Below are 25028 nucleotides of genomic sequence, written 5' to 3'. Positions count from 1 at the left end.
ATGACTCCTGGAATAAAATAAAAACATGTAACATAGCATCCTTTATGTGTAAATAAAACATTTAAATAAATGTTTTTCAGTACATAATAGGAACAAATTACAGTATTAAGATGCGTAAAGAACACGCCATATTAACTAGAAATGTTGGACTCTTATGATCTTTTTCTGTTAAAGATTGATAGTCTTCGCTCTCTCTTTCACTTTCTCTCTATAGCTCCTAACAACAAATTGAGTCTCTCCTTTCTCCCCCAGGGGGCTTTGCCTTCTCTGAGCTCATGCAGCGTGAAATTACAGTATTAAAATGCTTAAAGAACACGCCAAATTAACTTCAGAGTGCACTCAGAAATGTTGCAACTACAGAATAAAATTGTACAATGTTACGTTCAATGGAGCTATGAAGCTGCAGTAACCTACTGCAGTTGTAGTTCACTGCTCCTAGCGGTCAAATGACTACATTTCATTTGAAATTCCCGGCCTCATTCCCTTCCGGAGACTTGCTTCCTGCTGAAACGCAATTCTCAATCACAAACGGAAAAAATATCGACATTCATGGTTCCGCTCTGGAAAAATGACTATTCACACGTAACTGCCAAATGAGCAAGTATTTTCTGGGCGATCGCGAGAAGACATCAGTGCCTGAAACCGACAGGAACGTCAAGACTATCGCTGGGTGATTGGCTACTTTTCGTAGCGCCGAAGCTGAAAACAATGCCACATTTCTTGTGGCCGGAGCCGCTGTCAGCCGCACAACTCAAGCGGCTGGAGGAGCACAAATATAGCGCTTCGGGTCGATCCCTTTTCGAACCTCCTTGTCAGATATATTGGAATTGGCTGGTCCAACAAATTCCAACTTGGGTAGCGCCTAATACTCTGACTATAATTGGACTGGTAATAAATATAGTCACAACTGTAGTGTTGGTGTTTTACTGCCCAACGGCAACAGAGGAGGTAAGTGCTTTGCGACCTTGGGGGGGAAACTTTCGAGTAGCCATGTAGCAACACCCCATGACAGCATTGTAACTCTCTGAGATCATGTGTAACATTGTTGCAACTCGAATCCATTTACAGCACTATTGTTACTTTACAACTGCTCAAAACATCAGAATAGTTGGTGGACAATGTGCACAGTCAACTATCTAATGTTTTGTTCCTCGAAAGTTTGTCTAATAGCCTATTGTTGTTGACTTAATGCATTTGCTTGATTAAAATGCAAAATAAGAGTTAGTGTCAAAGTTGCCACCATGTTTGCTCATCCACTCACAAATCAAGCGAATAGTAATTTTAATGTAACTGGGAGAAAGTCTGGCTGAATGTTTGTTCAAGGAAAACTAAAGTAATTAACTTTACCTATTGCAAGTTTGAACTTTGATTGGATCATGTAAAATAAGCAAATCGATAACAATAGGTATACAACTTCAACCATAGTCAGCAAACCAATAACAGGGCGAATACGTAGGGTTTAACAATGTCACGTGTTCATACTATGACCTGTCATCCACTTAGGTCGATTCTCTGACGAAAGAGAGAGGGTGTGTGTGAACCTACCCTTTGCCTGTTTGGCTTCTTTTCTGTCCTTTGTATAGTGTGCGTTCAGGCGTGTGTCTGTCAGGTATTCAGAGACTAGTTACAATATGTGTATTAGTTCTATACCTTTGTCCACCTATCCCACAGTACAGATTGGAATCTCACCACTGACACAAAGTCCAGATTCCATCAAGCTCCAGGCAGGGTTGTGCAGCAGACAATTCAACAAGGGCATTTTATATGCAGCATAAGTTGTCAATGCAGCCATGGACTTACATGTAACCTGTCTCCATTTGCATTCTGTATATACAGTACAGCTTTGAATAACTAAATGAGCTGGACATGAGCTGCAGCATACACCACTGTCACTGGCCAACTGAAAATATGTCAAGGGTGATCCTGTACACCTATACTCAATACCGAACTTGCCTGAGAGCCATGTAACTAAGATGACTACCTGTATACAGAAAGGGCTTTTTGGGGGGGCAGGGGTTACTGAAGAGCAGTTTGTTGTTGTTGGCAGAGGAAGGGACTGGAGAACAGCAGGATATCTAGAAAGAGAAAAAAGAACTACTGTCAAAATAGTTGTGGTGGACAAACCAATGGGACAAACACACAGGCCAAAACAGTAGTGTTGTGTTGAGAGAACACAGGCAAGTACAGTGCAGAGAGAAGAGTACAGTACAGCACAGGACATTGCAACCGCTTGAGCCCGGGCCCACCTACTGGAAAGACAGACCCATCGAATCAGATTGGGCAACAAAAAGAGCTAAGTTCTCTTTGCCCCATGGTAACATTTTGTAGAATGTCAGAAAGTTAGCCGTTTTCCTAAATAAATAAAAATAAAGTTGTATTTATTTAAAGAAAAAAATTGTCCCACCCAAATGTCTTGAGGCCCACCCACCAACAAATGTCTGGCTCCACTACTCGTACATTGTTGTATCGAGATGATAAACACTGATTGTTGGCTCACCCCTAATGTCCAGATGGCTGGGGATACTTCAAGTCCCAGTGGTAGGAACTCACCCAGTCAGGTCATCTACTTACCTTTACCATACTTTCACTTTTTTTTTCTTACACACTCACACGTGTGTGTCTGTGTGTGGTGGGGGTTGGGAGGGTCATTCAAATGAATAAGTTATTGAAATATTTCTTTATTGAGGTATCAGGGAAAGCTGTGTGCAAAGAGAGCATCGCTGTCTTGAAAGACTACAACTTGTCCCGACACTTCCAGACGAAGCATGCAGAGAAATATAGGAATATGTCTTCTGAGCAGAGGGCACTGTCCCACAAAATTGCTAAATATAGCAAGCCATTCACTGAGGGCAAATGTTTTAAAGAATGTTTCATTGACTCTGGAGCAATACTTTCCCCCGACAAGAAAGAGCTGTTTGAAAATGTTTCCCTGTCAAGACGAACAGTGACACAGCTAGGGTTGCACATTTTGGGGAATATTCAGAGGTGGAAACTTTCTATGGGAATTAACGGGAATATATGGGAATTATTGGAAATATATGCAAATTAATATTAATACCATTTAAATGTAATGTTTATTGCATTGGATATATTTAGCATACCATATGGAGACATAAACATTTTATCTTATCATAAGTAGACATAATTGCAAATGATTAAATCCTTCCAATATAAATATAAATAATTTACTTACAAATGTAACTTTAATTGAGTTGACTCTTCACATGCGATGATTTCACTGAACAACAAAAGGGAATATTAAATGATTCCCAATGATCCATCGCATCTCCCAAAAATGTTTTCAACACATCTGTAAAATGATAGTCTAGAAACGAAAGCTTTGGTTGTCATCCTCTCAGGCTTCCATGTCTTCTCCATGGACCTCCTCAATGTCCACCTCTTGAACATCAGACTCTGAGGCCTCATCTTCACTTTCCAACCTTGTTGAGGGTGGCTCGTCAGGCTCAAAAAGCCTCAAATTTGCCCGGATGGCCACCAATTTTTCAACCCTTGTATTGGTCAGTCTGTTGCATGCTTTGGTGTGTGTGTGTGTGTGTTCCCAAACAAGGACCACTTGTGCTCTGAGGCAGCTGATGTTGGTGGGATTTGGAGGATGATGGAGGCAACAGGGGAAAGAGCCTCAGATCCACAAAGTCCCTTCCACCAGGTGGCTGATGCAATATGGCAGTCGTGCCAACATATCTCATCTCCATTCCAAAGCCCTTCCTTGGAAGTGTACTTCGCCAGACTGCCAAGAACCTTGCCCTCATTCAGGCCAAGGTGGCGAGATACGGTAGTGATGACACCATAGGCCTTGTTGATCTATGCACCAGACAGGATGCTCTTGCCAGCATACTTTGGGTCCAACATGCACGCTGCGGATGTCTTCACGCTTTTTGATGTATTTCAGAACTGCAGTTTCCTCTGCTTGGAGCAACAGTGAAGTGGGCAGGGCAGTACGGATGTTTTCTCTTACATCTGCAAGTAGACTCTGAACATCAGACAGGATGGCATTGTCTCCCTCAATCCGTGCAATGGCTACTGCTATAGGTTTCAGGAGTTTCAGGCTGCTTGCCACTATCTCCTGAAATACATCATCCATGAGGATCCTCTTGATGGGGCTGTCCATATCGTCAGACTGTGATATGGCCATTTCTTGGAGACTCCTTCCCCTCTAGGAGACTGTCAAACATGATGACAACATCACCCCAACGGGTGTTGCTAGGCAGCTCCAATGTGGTGCTCTTATTCTTCTCACTTTGCTTGGTGAGGTAGATTGCTGCTATAACTTGATGACCCTTCACATACCTAACCATTTCCTTGGCTCCCTTGTAGTGTATCCATTTTCAGTGCCATGATGTCCTTGAGGAGCAGATTCAATGCATGAGCAGCACAGCCAATGGGTGTAATGTGAGGATAGGACTCCTCCACTTTAGACCAAGCAGCCTTCATGTTTGCAGCATTGTCTGTCACCAGTGCAAATACCTTCTGTGGTCCAAGGTCATTGATGACTGCCTTCAGCTCATCTGCAATGTAGATACCGGTGTGTCTGTTGTCCCTTGTGTCTGTGCTCTTCTAGAATACTGATTGAGGGGTGGAGATGATGTAGTTAATTATTCCTTGCCCACGAACATTTGACCACCCATCAGAGATGATTGCAAAACAATCTGCTTTCTCTATGATTTGCTTGACCTTCACTTGAACTCTGAACTCTGCATCCAGCAAATGAGTAGATAAAACATGTCTGGTTGAAGAGGTGTATGCTGGGCGAAGAACATTCAGAAATCTCTTCCAATACACATTGCCTGTGAGCATCAGAGGTGAACCAGTTGCATACACAGCTCGAGCAAGACATTCATCAGCATTTCTGACTACGTTCCTCCATTGAGTCAAAAGTTATGATTCCAGGAGGACCATTAGCTGTTGCTATCGATAAGATGTCTGATTCATCATTTTCACCTCGAATAGAGGTAGAGGGACTTTTGTCAGAGGTTGCTTGTGAGCGCTGAGGGAACTTTATGCACTTGGCCAGATGCTTCTGTATCTTTGTTGCATTCTTCACGTATGATTTGGCACAGTATTTGCAAATGTACACAGCTTTTCCTTCTATATTAGCTGCAGTGAAAGATAGTTCCCGTGGCATTTTCCTGTAAAGATTAGAATTTTTTTTTTTTTTATCCAAATACAATTCCATGTACAGATAAATAGTTAAGCAGTTAGATTAAACAACTCCTTTGTAAGATAAATGTTTTAAAATGAAACATGTATGGAAACAGGTGAATTAACACTTCTTAGTTAGCAGGCTCAAGCAAGCTAAAACCCACATGGTAGCAAAAACTAACTAGCAGAAATTGTTAGCAATGATTTAAACACACTTTGATGTAGGCTACTATTTACTAGTTAACAAAAAATCATGTATGTCATATAAAATATATTCACCCCACCTAGTATTGTAATCAAAACTTACCAGAAAGCATGTTGTCCTTGGCTCAGACAGTGTAGTAGTGTGGGCTCAAAGCATCTCATTAGTGTGTAAGATCTTGAGAATCAGCTGTTCATGTGATGGAAGAGTGCACTGTGCATGTAGAGGGTTGCAATTCCATTGAATTGGGGATAGTTTAACCAAAATATGCCACAAGACCTAAAATTGCCTAATGTGTATCCCACAAAAAAGGTTCACTGTTATAAGCTAACTTTGTTTTAAATTAATTTAATTAAAATACCCCAAATTCAAACCCTTTGCAACCCTAGACATAGTGTGTTGAGAATATGGAACAACAGTTGAAAGACAAGGTAAAGGATTTCACCTATTTCTCCTTGGCCCTGGATAAGAGCATTGATGAACGCGACACGGCGCAGTTGTTGATATTCTTACCAGGCATAACCCCAGACTTTGAAATTAGAGGAGCTTGCTTCAGCGCTGTCAATGAAGAGCACAACCACAGGGAAAGATTTATTGGAGGAGGTTAATAAGTGTGTGGCAAAGCTGGGACTAAGTTTTGAAAAGGTATCCAGTGTCACCACTGATGGGTGCTCAAACGTGACAATAAAAAATGTTGGCCTTTTGGAAAGGATACAAGATCAAGTAGCTGAGCTGAACCCAGATCAGAAAATGATTTTCCTGCATTGCGAATATTCATCAGGAGGTGTTCTGAAAATGAGCCATGTTGTGGATACAGTCACTAAAGTGGTAAACTTCATAAGAGCAAAATCTTTAAACCACATGCAGTTTGTCTCCCTGTTGGAAGAGACAGTCGGGTCATGCAGATCTCCACTACCACACAAACGTGAGATGGCTGAGTTTTGGGAAGGTGCTTAAAAGGGTGTGGGACCTGAAGTAGAGATTGAGTTTTTGCAATTGAAAGGAAAATATTATGTGGATTTCCCTCAACTGCAAGATAAAGAATGGTTGGCTGACTTTGCCTTCACCGTGGACATCATGGCCCTCATGAATGAACTGAATTCCAAACTACAAGGGAATGGCCTTTTTGCACATCAGATCTACAGCCTTGTCAAAGCCTTTAAGGGAAAATTACTCCTCCTGACCCACCAAGTAGAAGCCAACAATCTCACCCACTTTCCCACACTACTAGTCTGTTCCCTATCAGATGACCAGCGGGAGAAGTATACATCACTGCTGCATGCTTTGAACGGTGAGTTTTCAAAGTGTTGGAAAATGACATGCTGTTGGTTTCCTCACCTTCAATGTGGATAACGCTCCCACTGACCTGCAACTTGAGCTTATCAATCTTCAGTCTGATGCAGTGATTGGAGAAATATTCAAAACGATGTCACTGACGAGGTTCTATGCATCTTTGATGAACAACACTTTCCAAAGGTTAGGAGTCATGCTGAGAATATGTTTGTACTGTTTGGGTCAACCTATGTATGTGAACAGACATTTTCAGTGATGAAATATAACAAGTCAAGGCACAGATCATCTCTTACTGACTCTCACCTCTCAGCAATCCTGCACATGGCGACGTCAGAAACTATACCTGACTTCACTGCTCTAGTCAATGCCCATCAGACTTCACTCCTCAGACTGAGTAGTTTTTAAATGTAATTTTGAGCTCGCTCTCTTGTGTTTTTGTGCATACCTGTTAACAAGAGTTCTGTCCGTGGTGCTGAATGCACAGTGTACTTCTCCCTCCATGTAGTTCATTGCATGGTTAATAATGAAAATACCTACCGAAATGAGAACATGGATGTGGTTTATTTCTGTGCATGTTAAAAAAAAAGTAAAATAAGTGGCACATGTGATTTACAGTAGATATATTTGTCAAAATAATTGCCCAGGCCTGCATTATGCTGTTTTGCCTTTCAAATGATTTTCTAGAAAACAGCTGTAGTAAGCATACGTTTTAGAAAATGTTAGAACATGTCTGTTAGAGAAAGCAAACCCGTGTTGAAGGAAACTTGTCAAACACAAGCAACTCTCTGTTTTGCAAGAAGTGACTCAAAATAAGATAAACAACTTTCCCCAATGTGTGTCGTGGCTTTCTTCAATCTTCACTGATTTGATTTGGAAATACACCCTGCATCTCATGTAAACAAGTCTGTTTGTCTTATGACTGGGAGTAAACAAAGAACCGAGACCTTTCACTTCAACGGGGGATGGTGGAGGAAAAGTTTGTCCTAGTTGAAATAGAAACCAGGTCATTCCATCGTCTTGTTTAATCAACCCCTCTCGCTCTCCCTCCTTCCCTCCCTCTGTCTCCCTACCTCTTTCCAGGCTCCAGCATGGGCCTTCATCCTGAGTGCGTTGGGCCTGTTCATCTATCAGTCGCTGGATGCCATCGATGGGAAGCAGGCCCGGAGGACAAACAGCAGCTCTGCGCTGGGGGAGCTCTTTGACCACGGCTGTGATGCTGTCTCCACAGGTGCGGGCCAAATAATATTTTTGTTGCCTGTTTGAATTTGTGGTGCTTTACAGTACCTGACCAAGTGTGTTTCAAGCCGTGGGGCTCCCCTGTACTTTTGTCTAGAGTCTGGACTAGATCAAATTTAGTGTTTAGCTTCATAGCAACCAGTGTATCATATTGAATGACAACAAACATTGTTCTATGCATCAGAAGTACAGTGCCTTGCAAAAGTATTCATCCCCCTTTTTTATTGCATTTTGACCTGTAATTTAAATGGATATTTATTTGTATTTCAGGTAATGGACATACACAAAATATTCCAAATTGATGATGTGAAATGGAAAAAATAACTTGTTTAAAAAAAAAAAAATGCAGATGAAAAGTGGTGCGTGCATATGTATTCACCCCCTTTGCTATGAAGCCCCTAAATAAGATCTGGTGCAAACACTTACCTTCAGAAGTAACATAATTACTTAACACTCGACAAATGTATTGTTAACAAACTATAGTTTTGGCAAGTTGGTTAGGATATCTACTTTGTGCATGACACAAGTAATTTTTCCAACAGTTGTTTACAGATAAATTATTTCACTTAGAATTCACTGTATCACAATTCCAGTGGGTCAGAAGTTTACATACACTAAGTTGACTGAGCCTTTAAACAGCTTGGAAAATGGCATTGCTTTAGAAGCCTCTGATAGGTAATTTACATAATTTGAGTCAATTGGAGTTGTACCTGTGAATGTATTTCAAGGCCTAACTTCAAACTCAGTGCCTCGTTGCTTGTCATCATGGGAAAATCAAAAGAAATCAGCCAAGGCCTCAGGAAACAAATTGTAGACCTACACAAGTCTGGTTCATCCTTGGGAGGGATTTCCAAACGCCTGAAGGTACCACGTTCATCTGTACAAACAATAGTACGCAAGTATAAACACCATGGGACCACGCAGCCAGCATACCACTCAGGAAGGAGTTCTGTTTCCTAGAGATGAACGTACTTTGGTGCGAAAAGTGCAAATCAATCCCAGAACAACAGCAAAACACCTTGTGAAGATGCTGGAGGAAACACGTACAGAAGTATCTATATCCACAGTAAAACGGGTCCTATATGGACATAACCTGAAAGGCCGTACAGCAATGAACCGCCAGAACTCTGGACCATTGTTATACTAACTTCCGCGACGCATATAAGGCCCTCCCCCGCCCTCCTTTCGGAAAAGCTGACCACAACTCCATTTTGTTGATTCCAGCCTACAAACAGAAATGAAAACTACAAGCTCCCGCGCTCAGGTCTGTTCAACGCTGGTCCGACCAATCTGAATCCACGCTTCAAGACTGCTTCGATCACGCGGATTGGAATATGTTCCGCACGGCGTCCAACAACAACATTGAAGAATATGCTGATTCGGTGAGCGAGTTCATTAGGAAGTGCATTGACGATGTCGTACCCAGAGCAACGATTAAAACATTCCCAAACCAGAAACCGTGGATTAACGGCAGCATTCGCGTGAAACTGAAAGCGCGAACCACTGCTTTTAACCAGGGCAAGGTGACCGGAAACATGACCGAATACACACAGTGTAGCTATTCTCTCCGCAAGGCTATCAAACAGGCTAAGTCCCTGTACAGAGACAAAATTGAATCGCAATTCAACAGCTCAGACACAAGGGGTATGTGGCAGGGTCTACAGTCTATCACGGATTACAAAAAGAAAACCAGTCGCGGACCAGGATGTCTTGCTCCCAGACAGGCTAAATACCTTTTTTGCCCGCTTTGAGGATAATACAGTGCCACTGACACGGCCCACTACCAAAACCTGCGGGCTCTCCTTCACTGCAGCCGAGGTGAGTAAAACATTTAAACGTGTTAACCCTCGCAAGGCTGCAGGCCCAGACGGCATTCCCAGCCGCGTCCTCAGAGCATGCGCAGACCAGCTGGCTGGTGTGTTTACGGACATATTCAATCAATCCTTAGCCCAGTCTGCTGTTCCCACATGCTTCAAGAGGGCCGCCATTGTTCCTGTTCCCAAGAAAGCTAAGGTAACTGAGCTAAACGACTACCGCCCCGTAGCACTCACTTCCGTCATCATGAAGTGCTTTGAGAGACTAGTCAAGGACCATATCACCTCCACCCTACCGGACACCCTAGACCCACTCCAATTTGCTTACCGACCCAATCGGTCCACAGACGACGCAATCGCAACCACACTGCACACTGCCCTAACCCATCTGGACAAGAGGAATACCTATGTGAGAATGCTGTTCATCGACTACAGCTCAGCATTTAACACCATAGTACCCTCCAAACTCGTCATCAAGCTCGAGACCCTGGGCCTTGACCCCGCCCTGTGCAACTGGGTCCTGGACTTCCTGACGGGCCGCCCCCAGGTGGTGAGGGTAGGTAACAACATCTCCACCCCGCTGATCCTCAACACTGGGGCCCCACAAGGGTGCGTTCTGAGCCCTCTCCTGTACTCCCTGTTCACCCACGACTGCGTGGCCATGCACGCCTCCAACTCAATCATCAAGTTTGCGGACGACACTACAGTGGTAGGCTTGATTACCAACAACGACGAGACGGCCTACAGGGAGGAGGTGAGGGCCCTCGGAGTGTGGTGTCAGGAAAATAACCTCACACTCAACGTCAACAAAACAAAGGAGATGATTGTGGACTTCAGGAAACAGCAGAGGGAGCACCCCCCTATCCACATCGACGGGTCAGTAGTGGAGAAGGTGGAAAGTTTTAAGTTCCTCGGTGTACACATCACGGACAAACTGAATTGGTCCACCCACACAGACAGCGTTGTGAAGAAGGCGCAGCAGCGCCTCTTCAACCTCAGGAGGCTGAAGAAATTCGGCTTGTCACCAAAAGCACTCACAAACTTCTACAGATGCACAATCGAGAGCATCCTGTCGGGCTGTATCACCGCCTGGTACGGCAACTGCTCCGCACACAACCGTAAGGCTCTCCAGAGGGTAGTGAGGTCGGCAGAACGCATCACCCGGGGCATACTACCTGCCCTCCAGGACACCTACACCACCCGATGTCACAGGAAGGCCATAAAGATCATCAAGGACAACAACCACCCGAGCCACTGCCTGTTCACCCCGCTATCATCCAGAAGGCGAGGTCAGTACAGGTGCATCCAAGCAGGGACCGAGAGACTGAAAAACAGCTTCTATCTCAAGGCCATCAGACTGTTAAACAGCCACCACTAACATTTAGCGGCCGCTGCCAACAAACTGACTCAGCTCCAGCCACCTTAAAAATGGGAATTGATGGAAATTATGTAAAAATGTACCACCAGCCACTTTAAACAATGCCACCTAATATAATGTTTACATACCCTACATTACACATCTCTTATGTATATACTGTACTCTATATCATCTACTGCATCTTGCCATCTTATGTAATACATGGACCACTAGCCACTTTAAACTATGCCACTTTATGTTTACATACCCTACAGTACTCATCTCATAGGTATATACCGTACTCTATACCATCTACTGCACCTTGCCTATGCCGTCTGTACCAACACTCATTCATTTATCTTTATGTACATATTCTTTATCCCTTTACACTTGCGTGTATAAGGTAGTAGTTGCGGAATTGTTAGGTTAGATTACTTGTTGTTATTACTGCATTGTCGGAACTAGAAGCACAAGCATTTCGCTACACTCGCATTAACATCTGCTAACCATGTGTATGTGACTAATAAAATTTGATTTGATTTAAAAAAAAGCCAGACTACGGTTTGCAACTGCACATGGGGACAAAGATTGTACTTTTTGGGGAAATGTCCTCTGGTCTGATGAATCAAAATATAACTGTTTGGCCATAATGACCATTGTTATGTTTGGAGGAAAAAGGGGGGAGGTTTGCAAGCTGAAGAACACCATCCCAACCGTGAAGCATGGGGGTGGCAGCATCATATTGTGGGGGTGCTTTTCTGCAGGAGGGACTGGTGCACTTCGCAAAATAGATGGCATCATGAGGGAGGAAATTTATGTGGATATATTGAAGCAACATCTCAAAGCATCAGTCTTGAAGTTAAAGCTTGGTTGTAAAAGGGTCTTCCAAATGGACAATGACCCCAAGCATACTTCCAAAGTTGTGGCAAAATGGCTTAAGGACAACAAAGTCAAGGTATTGCAGTGGCCATCACAAAGCCCTGACCTCAATCCCATAGAAAATTTGTGAGCAGAACTGAAAAGGCGTATGCGAGCAAGGAGACCTACAAACCTGACTCAGTTACACCAGCTCTGTCAGGAGGAATGGGCCAAAATTCACCCATCTTATTGTGGGAAGCTTGTGGAGGCTACCCGAAACGTTTGACCCAAGTTAAACAATTTAAAGGCAATGCTACTAAATACTAATTGAGTGTATGTAAACTTCTGACCCACTGGGAATGTGATGAAAGAAATAAAATATTAAATAAATCATTCTCTCTACTGTTATTCTGATATTTCACTTTCTTAAAATAAAGTGGTGATCCTAAGACAGGGAATTTTTACTCGGATTAAAAGTCAGGAATTGTGAAACTGAGTTGAAATGTATTTGGTTAAGATGTATGTAAACTTCTGACTTCAACTGTATACACCTGTTCTGAAAGACCCCAGATTCTGCAAAACCAGTAAGCAAGGGGCACCACCAAGCAAGCGGCACCATGAAGACCTAGGAGCTCCAAACAGGTCAGGGACAAAGTTGTGGAGAAGTACAGATCAGAGTTGTAATAAAAAAATATCTGAAACTTTGAACATCCCACGGAGCACCATTTAAATCCATTATTTATTTATTTTTAAATAGAAAGAATATGGCACCACAACAAACCTGCCAAGAGAGGGCCGCCCACCAAAACTCACAGACCAGGCAATGAGGGCATTAATCAGAGGGGCAACAAAGAGACCAAAGATAACCCTAAAGGCGCTGCAAAGCTCCACAGCGGAGATTGGAGTATCTGTCCATAGGACCACTTTAAGCGATGTTTTCATCGGCAGGGACTGGGAAACAGATCAGAATTGAAGGAATGATGGATGGCGCTAAATACAGGGAAATTCTTGAGGGTAACCTGTTTCAGTCTTCCAGAGATTTGAGACTGGAACGGAGATTCACCTTCCAGGAGGACAATGACCCAAAGAATATTGCTAAAGCAACACTCAAGGGGTTTAAGGAGAAACATTTAAATGTCTTGGAATGGCCTAGTCAAAGCCCAGACCTCAATTCAATTGAGAATCTGTGGTATGACTTAAAGATTACTGTACACCTGCAGAACCCATCCAACTTGAAGGTGCTGGAGCAGTTTTGCCTTGAAGAATGGGCAAAAAATCCCAGTGGCTAGATGTGCCAAGGTTATAGAGACATACCCCAAGAGACTTGCAGCTGTAATTGCTGCAAAAGGTGGCTCTACAAAGAATTGACTTTGAGGGGGTGAATAGTTATGCATGCTCAAGTTTTTAGGTTTTTTTTTGTTTGTTTTTTTTGTCATATTTCTGGTTTGTTTCACAAAAATGTATTTGCATCTTCAAAGTAGGCATGTGGTGTCAATCGAATGATACAAACCCCTCAAATCTATTTTAATTTCAGGTTGTAAGGCAACAAAATAGGAAAAATGCCAAGGGGGTGTATACTTTCGCAAGCCACTGTATGACACATTGTTGCTCATTTAGTTCTCTGTCTCTCTCTCTCCTCTCTCTCCAGTGTTTGTTTCTGTGGGAACATGTATATCCTGTGGGATAGGAAGCTACCCTGATTGGATGTTCTTCTGTGGCTTTGTGGGGATGTTCATGTTCTTCTGTGCACACTGGCAAACCTATGTTTCCGGAACACTGCGCTTTGGCCTGTAAGTAGGAATGATGCCCAATTATATTATTTGTTTAGCTGTTGCTGGGCAGATAATGACTTTTTTGTTTTTGACATGGTACTTAAGTCTAGTCCATCGTGCTTCATAAAATATACAGTCTTGTTCTGAACTATGAGTTCCTCTCCACCCAGGGTTGATGTGACAGAGGTCCAGATTGCCATCGTTGTCATGTATGTGATGTCAGCTTTTGGTGGAGTGGCCCTTTGGGACTACAGGGTATGGCTTCAATACATTTTTCTATCCATGCACACAAACCTAACACACTCCCATACCCACTCATACACTCTCTCTCTTTCCTTTTCTGTCAACTAAGCCGTAGGATTTGGAGACTTGGACATTTTACCCCAACATTTGGCACTATAAGGCAACATAACCAATCCTTAACATGTACTGTATAACCACTCAACCAACCCCACAACAATCTGACTACTAGTTATTAAATAGTCCTTTTGTTTCACTTTCACTCTGTGCAGCCTGTGGAGGCTTAACGACTAAAGTCACAATCAGAAGTAAGAAGGTAATTATGGGTAGCTAATCCACCGTGGCGTAGACATGATCACATGATCTGGCTAGCAAACAGCTGATGTCACCACGCAATATTATTGGCTTCTCCTCCCATCTTGGCCTCAGCAGCATGCCCCGCCCACCCACAGCTTACTGGTGTTAACAACGCTAGCTGCTGTGACAGAAGTTGATAAGTTCTGTTAACTGAAACTCTTGGTTGTTTTACCCTCTTGTAGTTGCCCGTCCTTGGGGTGAAGCTGTACGCCTTCCCCATCTTGGGCATCATTGGGGGAGCCGTGTTCTCCTGCTATAACTACTTCCACGTCATCCTCAATGGGGGCGTCGGCAAGAACGGCTCCACCGTGGCTGTAAGTATTATTATGTAATGACGTGTTTAGCTAAATATTTGGGTTGATCAGTGTTTTTTATTACACCGACGTGGTAGTAAAATGTTGCATGTACAGTACTTCAGAAAGTATTCATACCCCTTGACTTATTCCACATTTTGTGTTACAATGAATTTAAAAAAAAATATGTATTCAATTTTTTTTGCTAATGTATTGAAAATGAAATGCAGAAATATCTAATTTACATAAGTATTCACGCCCCTGAGTCAATACTTTGTAGAAGCACCTTTGGCAGCGATTACAGCTGCGAGTCTCTTAAAAGAGCTTTCCTCACCTGGATTGTGCAACATTTGTGCATTTTTTTTATTATTTTCAAAATTCTTCAAGCTCTACCAAATTGGTTTTTCATTGCTAGACAACCATTTTCAGGTGTTGCTATAGATTTTCATGTAGATATAAGTCAAAACTGTACCTCGGCCACTCAGGAACATTAACGGTCTTCTTGGTAAGCACCTCCAGTGTATTCTGTTCTTCTGAAATAGACTACATTTTCTTCATATCAAGTTTCTTTAGACCTGTCTAAAATAAATAATGGATTTATTGTGAAGGTGTAGGCTATATTACATGGATTTATTAGAATATTTCAAATGTAGATGTTCCCAAGGTCTGCATTAGTGGCTTGTTTGGAAGCCAGGAGATGCTAAATGTGTTTGTTAATTAACAGTCAATTACCGTGAGACCTGCAGTTATTTGCTTGACAATCACCGGCTGCTGAGATTTCATAGCGACTAAATGTGGAAAAATACAAGCGGTGTCAATTTTTTCTGAGTGCTTTTAAGTTATGTACCCAGTAGGTCCCTCAGGTCCTCTGGTACTGGCCTTTTAACTATCCCAAAGCCTAGGACCAAGAGGCATGGAGAGGCAGCCTTTAGTTATTATGCCCTCAGCCTCTGGAATAGCCTGCCAGAGAACCTGAGGGGGGCTGAAACTGTGGACATATTTAAGAGGTCTTAAAACATATTTTTAGCTTTGCTTTTCCTTATCGTGCTTTTTAGTTGTTCAGTTTCTGTTTGTTATGTGGTAAATATTTAAGCTTTAATTTTCGTTGTTTTTTTCTGTAAAACACATTGCATTGCATTCCATGTCTGAAATGTGCTGTATAAATAAAGCTGGATTTCATGTGAAGGCACTGTACATTTTAGGACAATACACAATTTTTTAAACTTATATTCTAGGTTAACAATTCAAAGTTATTCACTATTTTGCTGTGTGTTCCTTAGGACACCAGTGTGCTGGCACCAGGTATGCACATCGGCCTCATCCTCACACTGGCCTTCATCATCTTCAAGAAGTCATCCAACCAACTTTTTGTGCTGCACCCCTGCCTCTACATCCTGACTTTCGGCATGGTCGTCGCCAAGATCGCCAACAAGCTAGTTGTGAGCGCTCCATTTAATATTATAGTCTCCACTTTCTTACTTTGCTGTCATCTCTCAATCTATTAATATCTCTAGTCTACTGCCTGAAGGGAAATTCATAAAAAAATATATATTTCTGTCTTTCTGGAGTGTCTTATCAAGCAAGCAATGAATACTTTTCCTCTCATAAATGGGACCTCCATATGTAACAGTGAAAGCCATACCAGTATTTACCTTAGCTCATTCATTAGTTCTGCTTCTCCTCTAATATCTGTATGTTCCTTTTGTGTTCCTCTGTCCTTGTGTCAGGTGGCCCACATGACCAAGAGTGAGCTTTATCTCCCAGACACGGCGTTCATTGGGCCTGGTCTCCTCTTCCTCAACCAGTACTTCAACAGCTTCATCGACGAACACATAGTCCTCTGGATCGCAATGGTGAGTTCTCACGTCTTCACTATTTCGTAGTTCTGTCATCAAACTGTTTTCGTACAGGTCTGGTGTCATTTTCAACCCACTTCAGTTGATGTCTTCCACATAGATAGGACCAGAAGTTTCCCCTAACCACAAACTACCAAGGAACAACTTCCCTATGTGCATCAAGTCCATTTCTCATGCCGGTCCTTGTATTTCCTCCCCAGGTCCTGTCGTTGATTGACTTGACGCGCTACTGCACAGGCGTGTGCATCCAGATCGCCTCTCACCTGCGCATTCACGTGTTCAGCATCACGGCGCAAGCTGCCCTCAAACGCAACTGACGTTTTGCCCGGCGGAAGGAGGCGGGGGAGGACGCCACCCCGCTCTTGAAAGCAGACGATGATGAAGAGGTCCCCTCCACCCCAAACCTCAGCAGCCTTGACACAGTGACCACCTCTGACTAAAGGTTGCCTGTAATAACACTAGAGTAATGAGAGGAATGACGTAACCACCCCTGATTAGATCCATCGCCAAGGGAAACACACACTGGTCTGTATCTCACTGGATGAGTGCAGAGTAGCTGGCATGGAAATAAATTGGTTGGTTTTTCTTTGTCTCCATATAGGAAGTAATCACTACCTGAGGTAATCTGAGATTCAGATTTGATAAATATCATCAGACAGGTTTTAACATCCAAATCGCAACATTTTCTATTATTTTCAGCTCATTTAATTTAGACTAAATCATACACTATGGGTAAAAGCTACAATACATTTTTTGGCAAAGATCAAATGTTTCTCAGTGATCAGAAAAAGGAGTTGCTTTGTGTTTTTCCCCCTTGAATTTCATTTCTCTCAATTATTGTTTTAACTTACAATTGATACATATTCCTATCTAATTGAACTACATTCAATGCTGTAAAGTTAGAGGCTACATCTGTTTTTACTTAACAGCCTCTTGTTAAACAATGTGATATCATTGTTCAAATTGATATTGTAGCTCTTAATCATTCATTAGTCATGTTTATTTAATGAATGAGACCCAATCTGACATGAAATTAACTCGATCAGGGCTAGGAAATACAAAATAAATCAACCTTTCAACCTCGGAAAACTTCCAAAATGAAGTTTGTAAAGTAGAATGAGACATTCCTAATGAGGTATGGTACGCTAATTGTCAAGGACTCCAGGTGAAGGGGCAAGGGTCTGGGTTAACACTGAAAACAGTGACATTTCTTCTACAATAGCTTCCATCTGACTGTGAATCCCCCTCCAGTCTACAGTGTATCCAGCACCACTTTTACTCACTTACCCTCTGTATCCTCAACTCTACTCCAGTTGAAGTCCTTGTAGTCATGTTGATGTGTTAACACCAGAGTCCCGTCTGCTTTCAACGTTCTTCTCCGTAAAGGGCTAATTCTTTGATTGTACAGAATTCTGTTTGGCGCCTTAAATGTTTTTGAATCCTTTGTTTTAATTTAAAAAATGTGAAGCAGTTTAGGATCAAGTACTAAATGTTTGTCTTTTCTGCATCACTATGAAACCAGTATTTATGGTTGAGGTATCAGACAATATACGTAACACTGAGAACGTTGTACTGGAACTTATTTTACTGTTTACTATAATTCTGTACTGGAAGCCATCTTTTTCCATCACATTTAGAATATGTATTTGGTACATTGTGATTTATTGTTGAACGGTATGATTCTGAACTGTTTCATAGCTGAATGCATTGTTTGGTCATTGCTCGACAACTTGAGGATAGACAGACAAAGGGATGCAACGGTGCGGATGTTAATGTAACAAAGATAAGTAAATCAAGAACCCCTACTCTAGGAATATGCCCACTGTACCATAGAGAAAATGTCCCTAAAAAGGACATTTTGACTTGCAGATATTTCTGGGTAGAATTCCAATGAGAGCCTTCAGATTACGTGACATTTCAATAACTTTGTCTGGAAATAACAGCCAACCTTAAGTTAGCCACCTGTTTTTGTTCAATCAGGGTTTGAACTCCAGGTGAACTTAAACTATGCATTGAAAAGGCCACATGCTCAATTTTAACATGGTATTGCACTATTCAATACAAGTAAAACATCTTTATACTGAAGTTCAAAATGATTGTAATAAAGAAATATTTTCCATTCAAGAAATTCAGTTTCATGATTTAAAGCATAACCAAGCGATTCAGGTTTATTTGATTTTGGGATGAGCTAAAGTACATTTACATTTACATTTAGGTCATTTAACAGACGCTCTTATCCAGAGCGACTTACAAATTGGAAAGTTCATACATATTCATCCTGGTCCCCCCGTGGGGAATGAACCCACAACCCTGGCGTTGCAAGCGCCATGCTCTACCAACTGAGCCACACGACCGTGATGAGTAAACTAAAATTGTGAATTTGACAATCCCAAGAGACTCACTTCAAATGTACATTAGCTCAATATCCATGCATACCACCCATTGTTGTAATTCAACCTGGTCTCAGAGCATTTTGTGTTATTCTGTACATAAATCCGTGGCACGCCATTTAGTACATGTTACAAATTCCAATTTGTTGTGTGGCTAACACGAACATTTGCAAAGTATTTAAAAATGAGTTAGACAACTTTAGCAACATAAACACGCAACCTTTGGGTTACTAATGTTCGCATTATATGCCCACCCAACTAATGTTTTCCTTAGTTACCTTGCTACATATCCTAATTTGAGTGTCCCAGATTTATCTTACTATGTTACGTCTAGTCTGAGACCAGGCTGTGTAATCTGGCACACTGCATACCACAGTTCAGCAATAGTAAGGCAGCAAAACATGGTTCTGCTGCTGCTGGCAATCATTCACATTTTATCATAATTAACATCAATGCACCGCGAAGGCTCAACAGAGAGACCATAGAATCAGAAAAGAATTGAGGGTCAGTAGTAGAACACTTGTGGAGCTTAATTAACAGTCCGTGGCATTCATTAGGAACGCATTCACAGAACAATACAATCAGATGTTACAGAGCATGCTGCAGAGATCTGAATTTCAGACACTAGCAGAGCTTTACGTACAGTTTCCCACAGGGACACATTCTGTGCGGATGGCTGATCGCTGTGTGGTCTCCTGTGTGAAACATTCATGATTTTTTTAAAACAACCTGCGTGGCATTTTTCCCCCATGCCTTTGAAAGAAATCACTTGTGACATGTAAATACCAAATCCAACCAAGACATTTAAAAAGGCAAGCAGGGACAATGGGTGAACAAGGTCATACAGTCTGATACTTCAGGTAACACTCTTTAAAATAAGGCACTTGTGTTGAATGTAGACAGTGACATGGTGAAACAGGTCAAATGGCATAATTCCTGTTATTCTGATCAACCCCTTCCCAATCCCTTTTTTCCTTCTGTGGAATATAGGTTAAATTAAAAGTGTCCAACCTAACCTCGAACGCTTCGGAAGGTTACAGCGCTCATGGTTAAGGTGCTGTAAACCCACACCAGAGATGGTGTCTCCAGTCAATCGCTTCCAGATCATGCTTTTAACAGTACATCAATCACACTGACTGGACTAAAGCAGTTTAGCACATAGTTGGCTCAGTCAGTGTCCTTCTCCACAGCCTGGTGTGTGGGCGATAAGTCCCTCCGGCGCCCCTGGTGGAAGGGAAGAGAAGTTTCTGGCTTTACAGGCTTTGTCCGCTGGCACAGCATCACTCCAGCATCTCCCAGCCAGGTGATGCCTGTCAATCATCTTACCCACCACACATGATTGACGTTGTTTACAAGAGTCCCCCTCTCCTTGAGCCATGCTGACGCAATCCCAGGTGAGGACGTTTCGAGATTTAGGGATAGCCCCTCGCTCTCCACCTACCCCTGCATGGCCCTCACTTTGAACTCAAGGAGAGAGGTGGAGGGAGGATGCAGAGAGGAGGATAAGGACGTTTTCCCTCGTTCTTCACACGCGCTCTGGGTTGACATCGTTGCTGACCCTGCGTCTGGGAAACAGCTTGCGCTTCAGTAGAATCAGCTGAGGGAAGAAGAAAATACCACAAAAGAACTGTCACAAAAACACACAGGCAAGAGTGAAAAAGGAGGAAGTGACTTTACTCTGTCAGCGTGTGGCTAGCTCTGAGCGGAAGCCTTTTGCTGTATTTTTCTTGACTTTGAACAGATCAGAGCAACAGCAAAGCACCTGATGCCTATGAAAAGAAAGGAGGAGCGGAGCCTTAGGCCTGAGGAGAGGGATGATTCTTAGGACAAAGACAAGACGGCGCCATCAGATTCCTCCATGTCCCAATAGCCCAGTGCACAGTGTGGATTGCCCATTCCTCCACAGTCGCTCTGGCGATTAACCTTTATTAGGAGAAACTTTACCCCGACCCCCTCAGATCTGACAGGTGCCATGATCAACAAAGAAACCATGTAACCACCATCCACTGCTCCCGGTCCAAGAGGGACAGGTTTCAGTCTCATTTCAGTGACGCCATTTCAGTCATTCCAAAGCTCCACCGATAGTGAGGGATACGTGAACCTGTAGAGCTCTCTCTATGGAGCCCTGGGGCTAACTAAGTGCTAAGTCGCACATCATCAAGCTACAAGTGTGCCGTTTATATTAGCGAGGCGGAAATATACACGACAGTGTAAAGTCCTACTGACCTGCTCGGCAAAGAAGGAGACGACAGTAAAGATCACCAGAGTCACCAATACACAGTGGGTCCAGAACTTCAGCTTGTCCCGATATACTCGCCTGTAAGACAGAGACAGTAAGACAGCAAAAATAAACAAACTATTTTTGGGCCATCAATGAATTCATGACAACGCAGATAACTCTCTGAAAGTCATCACTCTCATATTCTGATCCCAGTCTCCAACATGACATTTAATGGACAGGGTGAAATGTTTTTGGGAAGTATCAATGAATACAAAACAGAAACTCAACAAGTCACTACTATCATATTCAGAGTCCAGTCTCAATTATGAAATATTTTAGGCTTGGGTGACAGGGTTAAAGGTCATGATGAAATGCCTGTGGTTCTAGGGGAGAGGACAACAGGGTAAAGGGGTGACAATGTGACCAGACACCAGGGGACCTCTGCTACCACCCACCTGTCACTTCACTAACACCCATGTGACTCTTGGAATGTCGTGTGTGTGGATCATACGAGTCTAATTTTAAAGGCTGGGTATCTGGATAGATTCCTCCAGCTCAGGCCTGGCGCTATAAGAACAGGATCCCACTCAAACACCCTGGGATTCCCAGCGATCATTCATGGCAGTGCTGAACACTCGGAGGTGCTGACAGATAGGATCCTTCATTCTTCTCTTGGAGAAATGGGGAGAGACCTCTGTCTCACATAGCCCTGATACATTATCTTACTGTATCTGTCCATCTATCATTTAGGACAGATACTACAATTGACAAAGTATCTGTACAGGCATCTTGTATTGTGTGCACATTGTGCTTCTGCACTGCCACAAATTAATGGTATAATGAAAAAAATGATGTACTAAATGCAGATCACAAATTCAACTGATACACTCCAATATATCATACCATTCCCCTCTAGTATAAACCACCACAGTCCTACCATTCCCCTCTAATATAAACCACCACAGTCCTACCCTTCCCCTCTAGTATAAACCACCACAGTCCTACCCTTCCCCTCTAGTATAAACCACCACAGTCCTACCATTCCCCTCTCTAGTATAAACCACCCCAGTCCTACCATTCCCCTCTAGTATAAACCACCACAGTCCTACCATTCCCCTCTCTAGTATAAACCACCCCAGTCCTACCATTCCCCCCTCTAGTATAAACCACCACAGTCCTACCATTCCCCTCTAGTATAAACCACCACAGTCCTACCATTCCCCTCTCTAGTATAAACCACCCCAGTCCTACCATTCCCCCCTCTAGTATAAACCACCACAGTCCTACCATTCCCCTCTCTAGTATAAACCACCCCAGTCCTACCATTCCCCTCTCTAGTATAAACCACCGCAGTCCTACCATTCCCCTCTCTAGTATAAACCACCCCAGTCCTACCATTTCCCTCTCTAGTATAAACCACCCCAGTCCTACCATTTCCCTCTCTAGTATAAACCACCCCAGTCCTACCATTCCCCTCTCTAGTATAAACCACCCCAGTCCTACCATTCCCCTCTCTAGTATAAACCACCGCAGTCCTACCATTCCCCTCTCTAGTATAAACCACCGCAGTCCTACCATTTCCCTCTCTAGTATAAACCACCCCAGTCCTACCATTTCCCTCTCTAGTATAATCCACCCCAGTCCTACCATTTCCCTCTCTAGTATAAACCACCCCAGTCCTACCATTTCCCTCTCTAGTATAAACCACCCCAGTCCTACCATTCCCCTCTCTAGTATAAACCACCGCAGTCCTACCATTCCCCTCTCTAGTATAAACCACCCCAGTCCTACCATTCCCCTCTCTAGTATAAACCACCCCAGTCCTACCATTCCACTCTCTAGTATAAACCACCCCAGTCCTACCATTCCCCTCTCTAGTATAAACCACCCCAGTCCTACCATTCCACTCTCTAGTATAAACCACCCCAGTCCTACCATTCCCCTCTCTAGTATAAACCACCACAGTCCTACCATTCCCCCCTCTAGTATAAACCACCACAGTCCTACCATTCCCCCCTCTAGTATAAACCACCACAGTCCTACCCTTCCCCTCTAGTATAAACCACCACAGTCCTACCCTTCCCCTCTAGTATAAACCACCACAGTCCTACCCTTCCCCTCTAGTATAAACCACCACAGTCCTACCCTTCCCCTCTAGTATAAACCACCACAGTCCTACCATTCCCCTCTAGTATAAACCACCACAGTCCTACCCTTCCCCTCTAGTATAAACCACCCCAGTCCTACCATTCCCCTCTCTAGTATAAACCACCACAGTCCTACCCTTCCCCTCTCTAGTATAAACCACCACAGTCCTACCATTCCCCTCTAGTATAAACCACCACAGTCCTACCATTCTCCTCTAGTATAAACCACCACAGTCCTACCCTTCCCCTCTAGTATAAACCACCCCAGTCCTACCATTCCCCTCTAGTATAAACCACCACAGTCCTACCATTCTCCTCTAGTATAAACCACCACAGTCCTACCCTTCCCCTCTAGTATAAACCACCACAGTCCTACCATTCTCCTCTAGTATAAACCACCACAGTCCTACCCTTCCCCTCTAGTATAAACCACCCCAGTCCTACCATTCCTGGAGCTCTCCCATGTGGAGGAAGCGGTTGCGGTATTCTCTGGGCAACTCGAACTGGGAGGTCAGGGGAAACATGGACTCATAGAAGTCCCTCAGTACCGCCTTAACAGTCCCTGCGTCCTTATGGCTGTGGTCAATGTTGTCGTTTAGACATATGAACTTCCTGTGAGGAAACACAGTGATGTGGTCAAATCATAAATCAACATCATGGTCAAATGGTCATATGAAGAGGTAGTATAACAATAAAACCGGAATAAGTAGTACATATTAATTAGGCAGGCACTAGGCTGGACACCTACAGAAAGCACAGAGAAAATGATAATTATTTGGGGGGTACTTATCTTTGTCCTGTTACACACAGGTGTGTAATGGAAAGGTGTCTTCATATCCCAACTCCCAGAGACACCGGCAGGGAGTGGGGTCACAGCTAGGGTCACTAAGTACCTTGCTCAAGGTCACAACGACACATCTTTTACCTTGTCCGCTCCAGTATTTGAACCAGTGACCTTTCGGTTACTGGCCCAACGCTCTAACCTCACCTGGGGCTCTTCCTGATGTCATCCAGCTGGCCCACCACATGGGACACGTTGGTCCGCACCATCTTAAAGGCTATCTCCTCCTCGCCCATTATCTCAAACCTGTCAAAGGAGAGGTTTCCATGTTTACTATGATCTTAAAATAGGATCAGGATATTCAGAGAAAATGTAGGATGGGTGATATATATATAGATTAAGGACAGTGTATGATGGTAGAGAACAGGACTTTTATCTATTTATTGTATTTTTATAGACCCAAATTCCCCCTCTTCAAAGGACAAAAATAAACGTTTTACAGCATTTTATTTTGTTCTTACACATTTGACATACATGGATTTTTTTTATAACAGGACTTACTTGTACTTGTTCTGGTCTTTGAAGGCCTTGTGGATGCGCTCTGTGACGGCTTTACAGTGGACCACCAGACCTTTAGTGACGGGAGGCTGTGGATTCAAATACACAAATCAGTCTCTGCACCTCAAGTCTACCACAGCTTATAAATGTTGTTGGAACACAGGACAGAGGCCGTGTAGAGTAGTCACCATGCTGGCTTCGTAGTATGCCTCCTGTGTAGGGCTAACAATATGTAGCTGGGTCAGGTTGGTGGGCAGCGTCTTAGAACAGTTGATCAGCAGCTGCTCCAGACCTGTCAGATCCTGCAACACGCCACACGCTAACACATTAACCTCACGGTACCACTGGTTTGAGATCAGCTTTTAAAAACAGGAGTAACCAGGGTCGGTATTCATAAAGTGTCTCAGAGTAGACGTGCCGATCTATGATCCCTTTGGCCTTAGATGATAGACAACATGGAGACACGGGGACCTGATCTTCTACACCCAGACTT

General features: G+C 43.1%; 2 protein-coding genes across 2 annotated transcripts in view; one reads left to right on the top strand and one right to left on the bottom strand.

Annotated features, from left to right (window-relative positions):
- Positions 1 to 474: 474 nt before the first annotated feature.
- LOC129838790 (cholinephosphotransferase 1-like) lies at positions 475 to 18591 on the top strand. The gene is made up of 8 exons (XM_055905964.1): positions 475 to 948; positions 7736 to 7883; positions 13569 to 13710; positions 13863 to 13947; positions 14472 to 14603; positions 15863 to 16021; positions 16310 to 16435; positions 16639 to 18591. The coding sequence occupies exons 1-8, from the start codon at positions 709 to 711 to the stop codon at positions 16753 to 16755; spliced, it is 1149 nt and encodes a 382-aa protein (XP_055761939.1). The 5' UTR covers positions 475 to 708; the 3' UTR covers positions 16756 to 18591.
- Positions 18572 to 25028, bottom strand: part of LOC129838789 (N-acetylglucosamine-1-phosphotransferase subunits alpha/beta-like) — a 21698-nt gene continuing 15241 nt past the window's right edge. Inside the window, exons 16-21 of the mRNA XM_055905963.1 lie at positions 24724 to 24837; positions 24539 to 24624; positions 24185 to 24283; positions 23641 to 23808; positions 21055 to 21145; positions 18572 to 20425 (exon numbers count right to left, since the gene is read on the bottom strand). Of these exons, the coding sequence (XP_055761938.1) occupies positions 20354 to 20425; positions 21055 to 21145; positions 23641 to 23808; positions 24185 to 24283; positions 24539 to 24624; positions 24724 to 24837 (630 nt within the window). The 3' untranslated portion in view covers positions 18572 to 20353. The remainder of the gene's footprint in view (positions 20426 to 21054; positions 21146 to 23640; positions 23809 to 24184; positions 24284 to 24538; positions 24625 to 24723; positions 24838 to 25028) is intronic.

This window comes from Salvelinus fontinalis, chromosome 39 (genome assembly GCF_029448725.1).
Source record: "Salvelinus fontinalis isolate EN_2023a chromosome 39, ASM2944872v1, whole genome shotgun sequence".
Taxonomy (NCBI): Eukaryota; Metazoa; Chordata; class Actinopteri; order Salmoniformes; family Salmonidae; genus Salvelinus; species Salvelinus fontinalis.
This window is presented reverse-complemented; position numbering and strand designations above follow the sequence as displayed.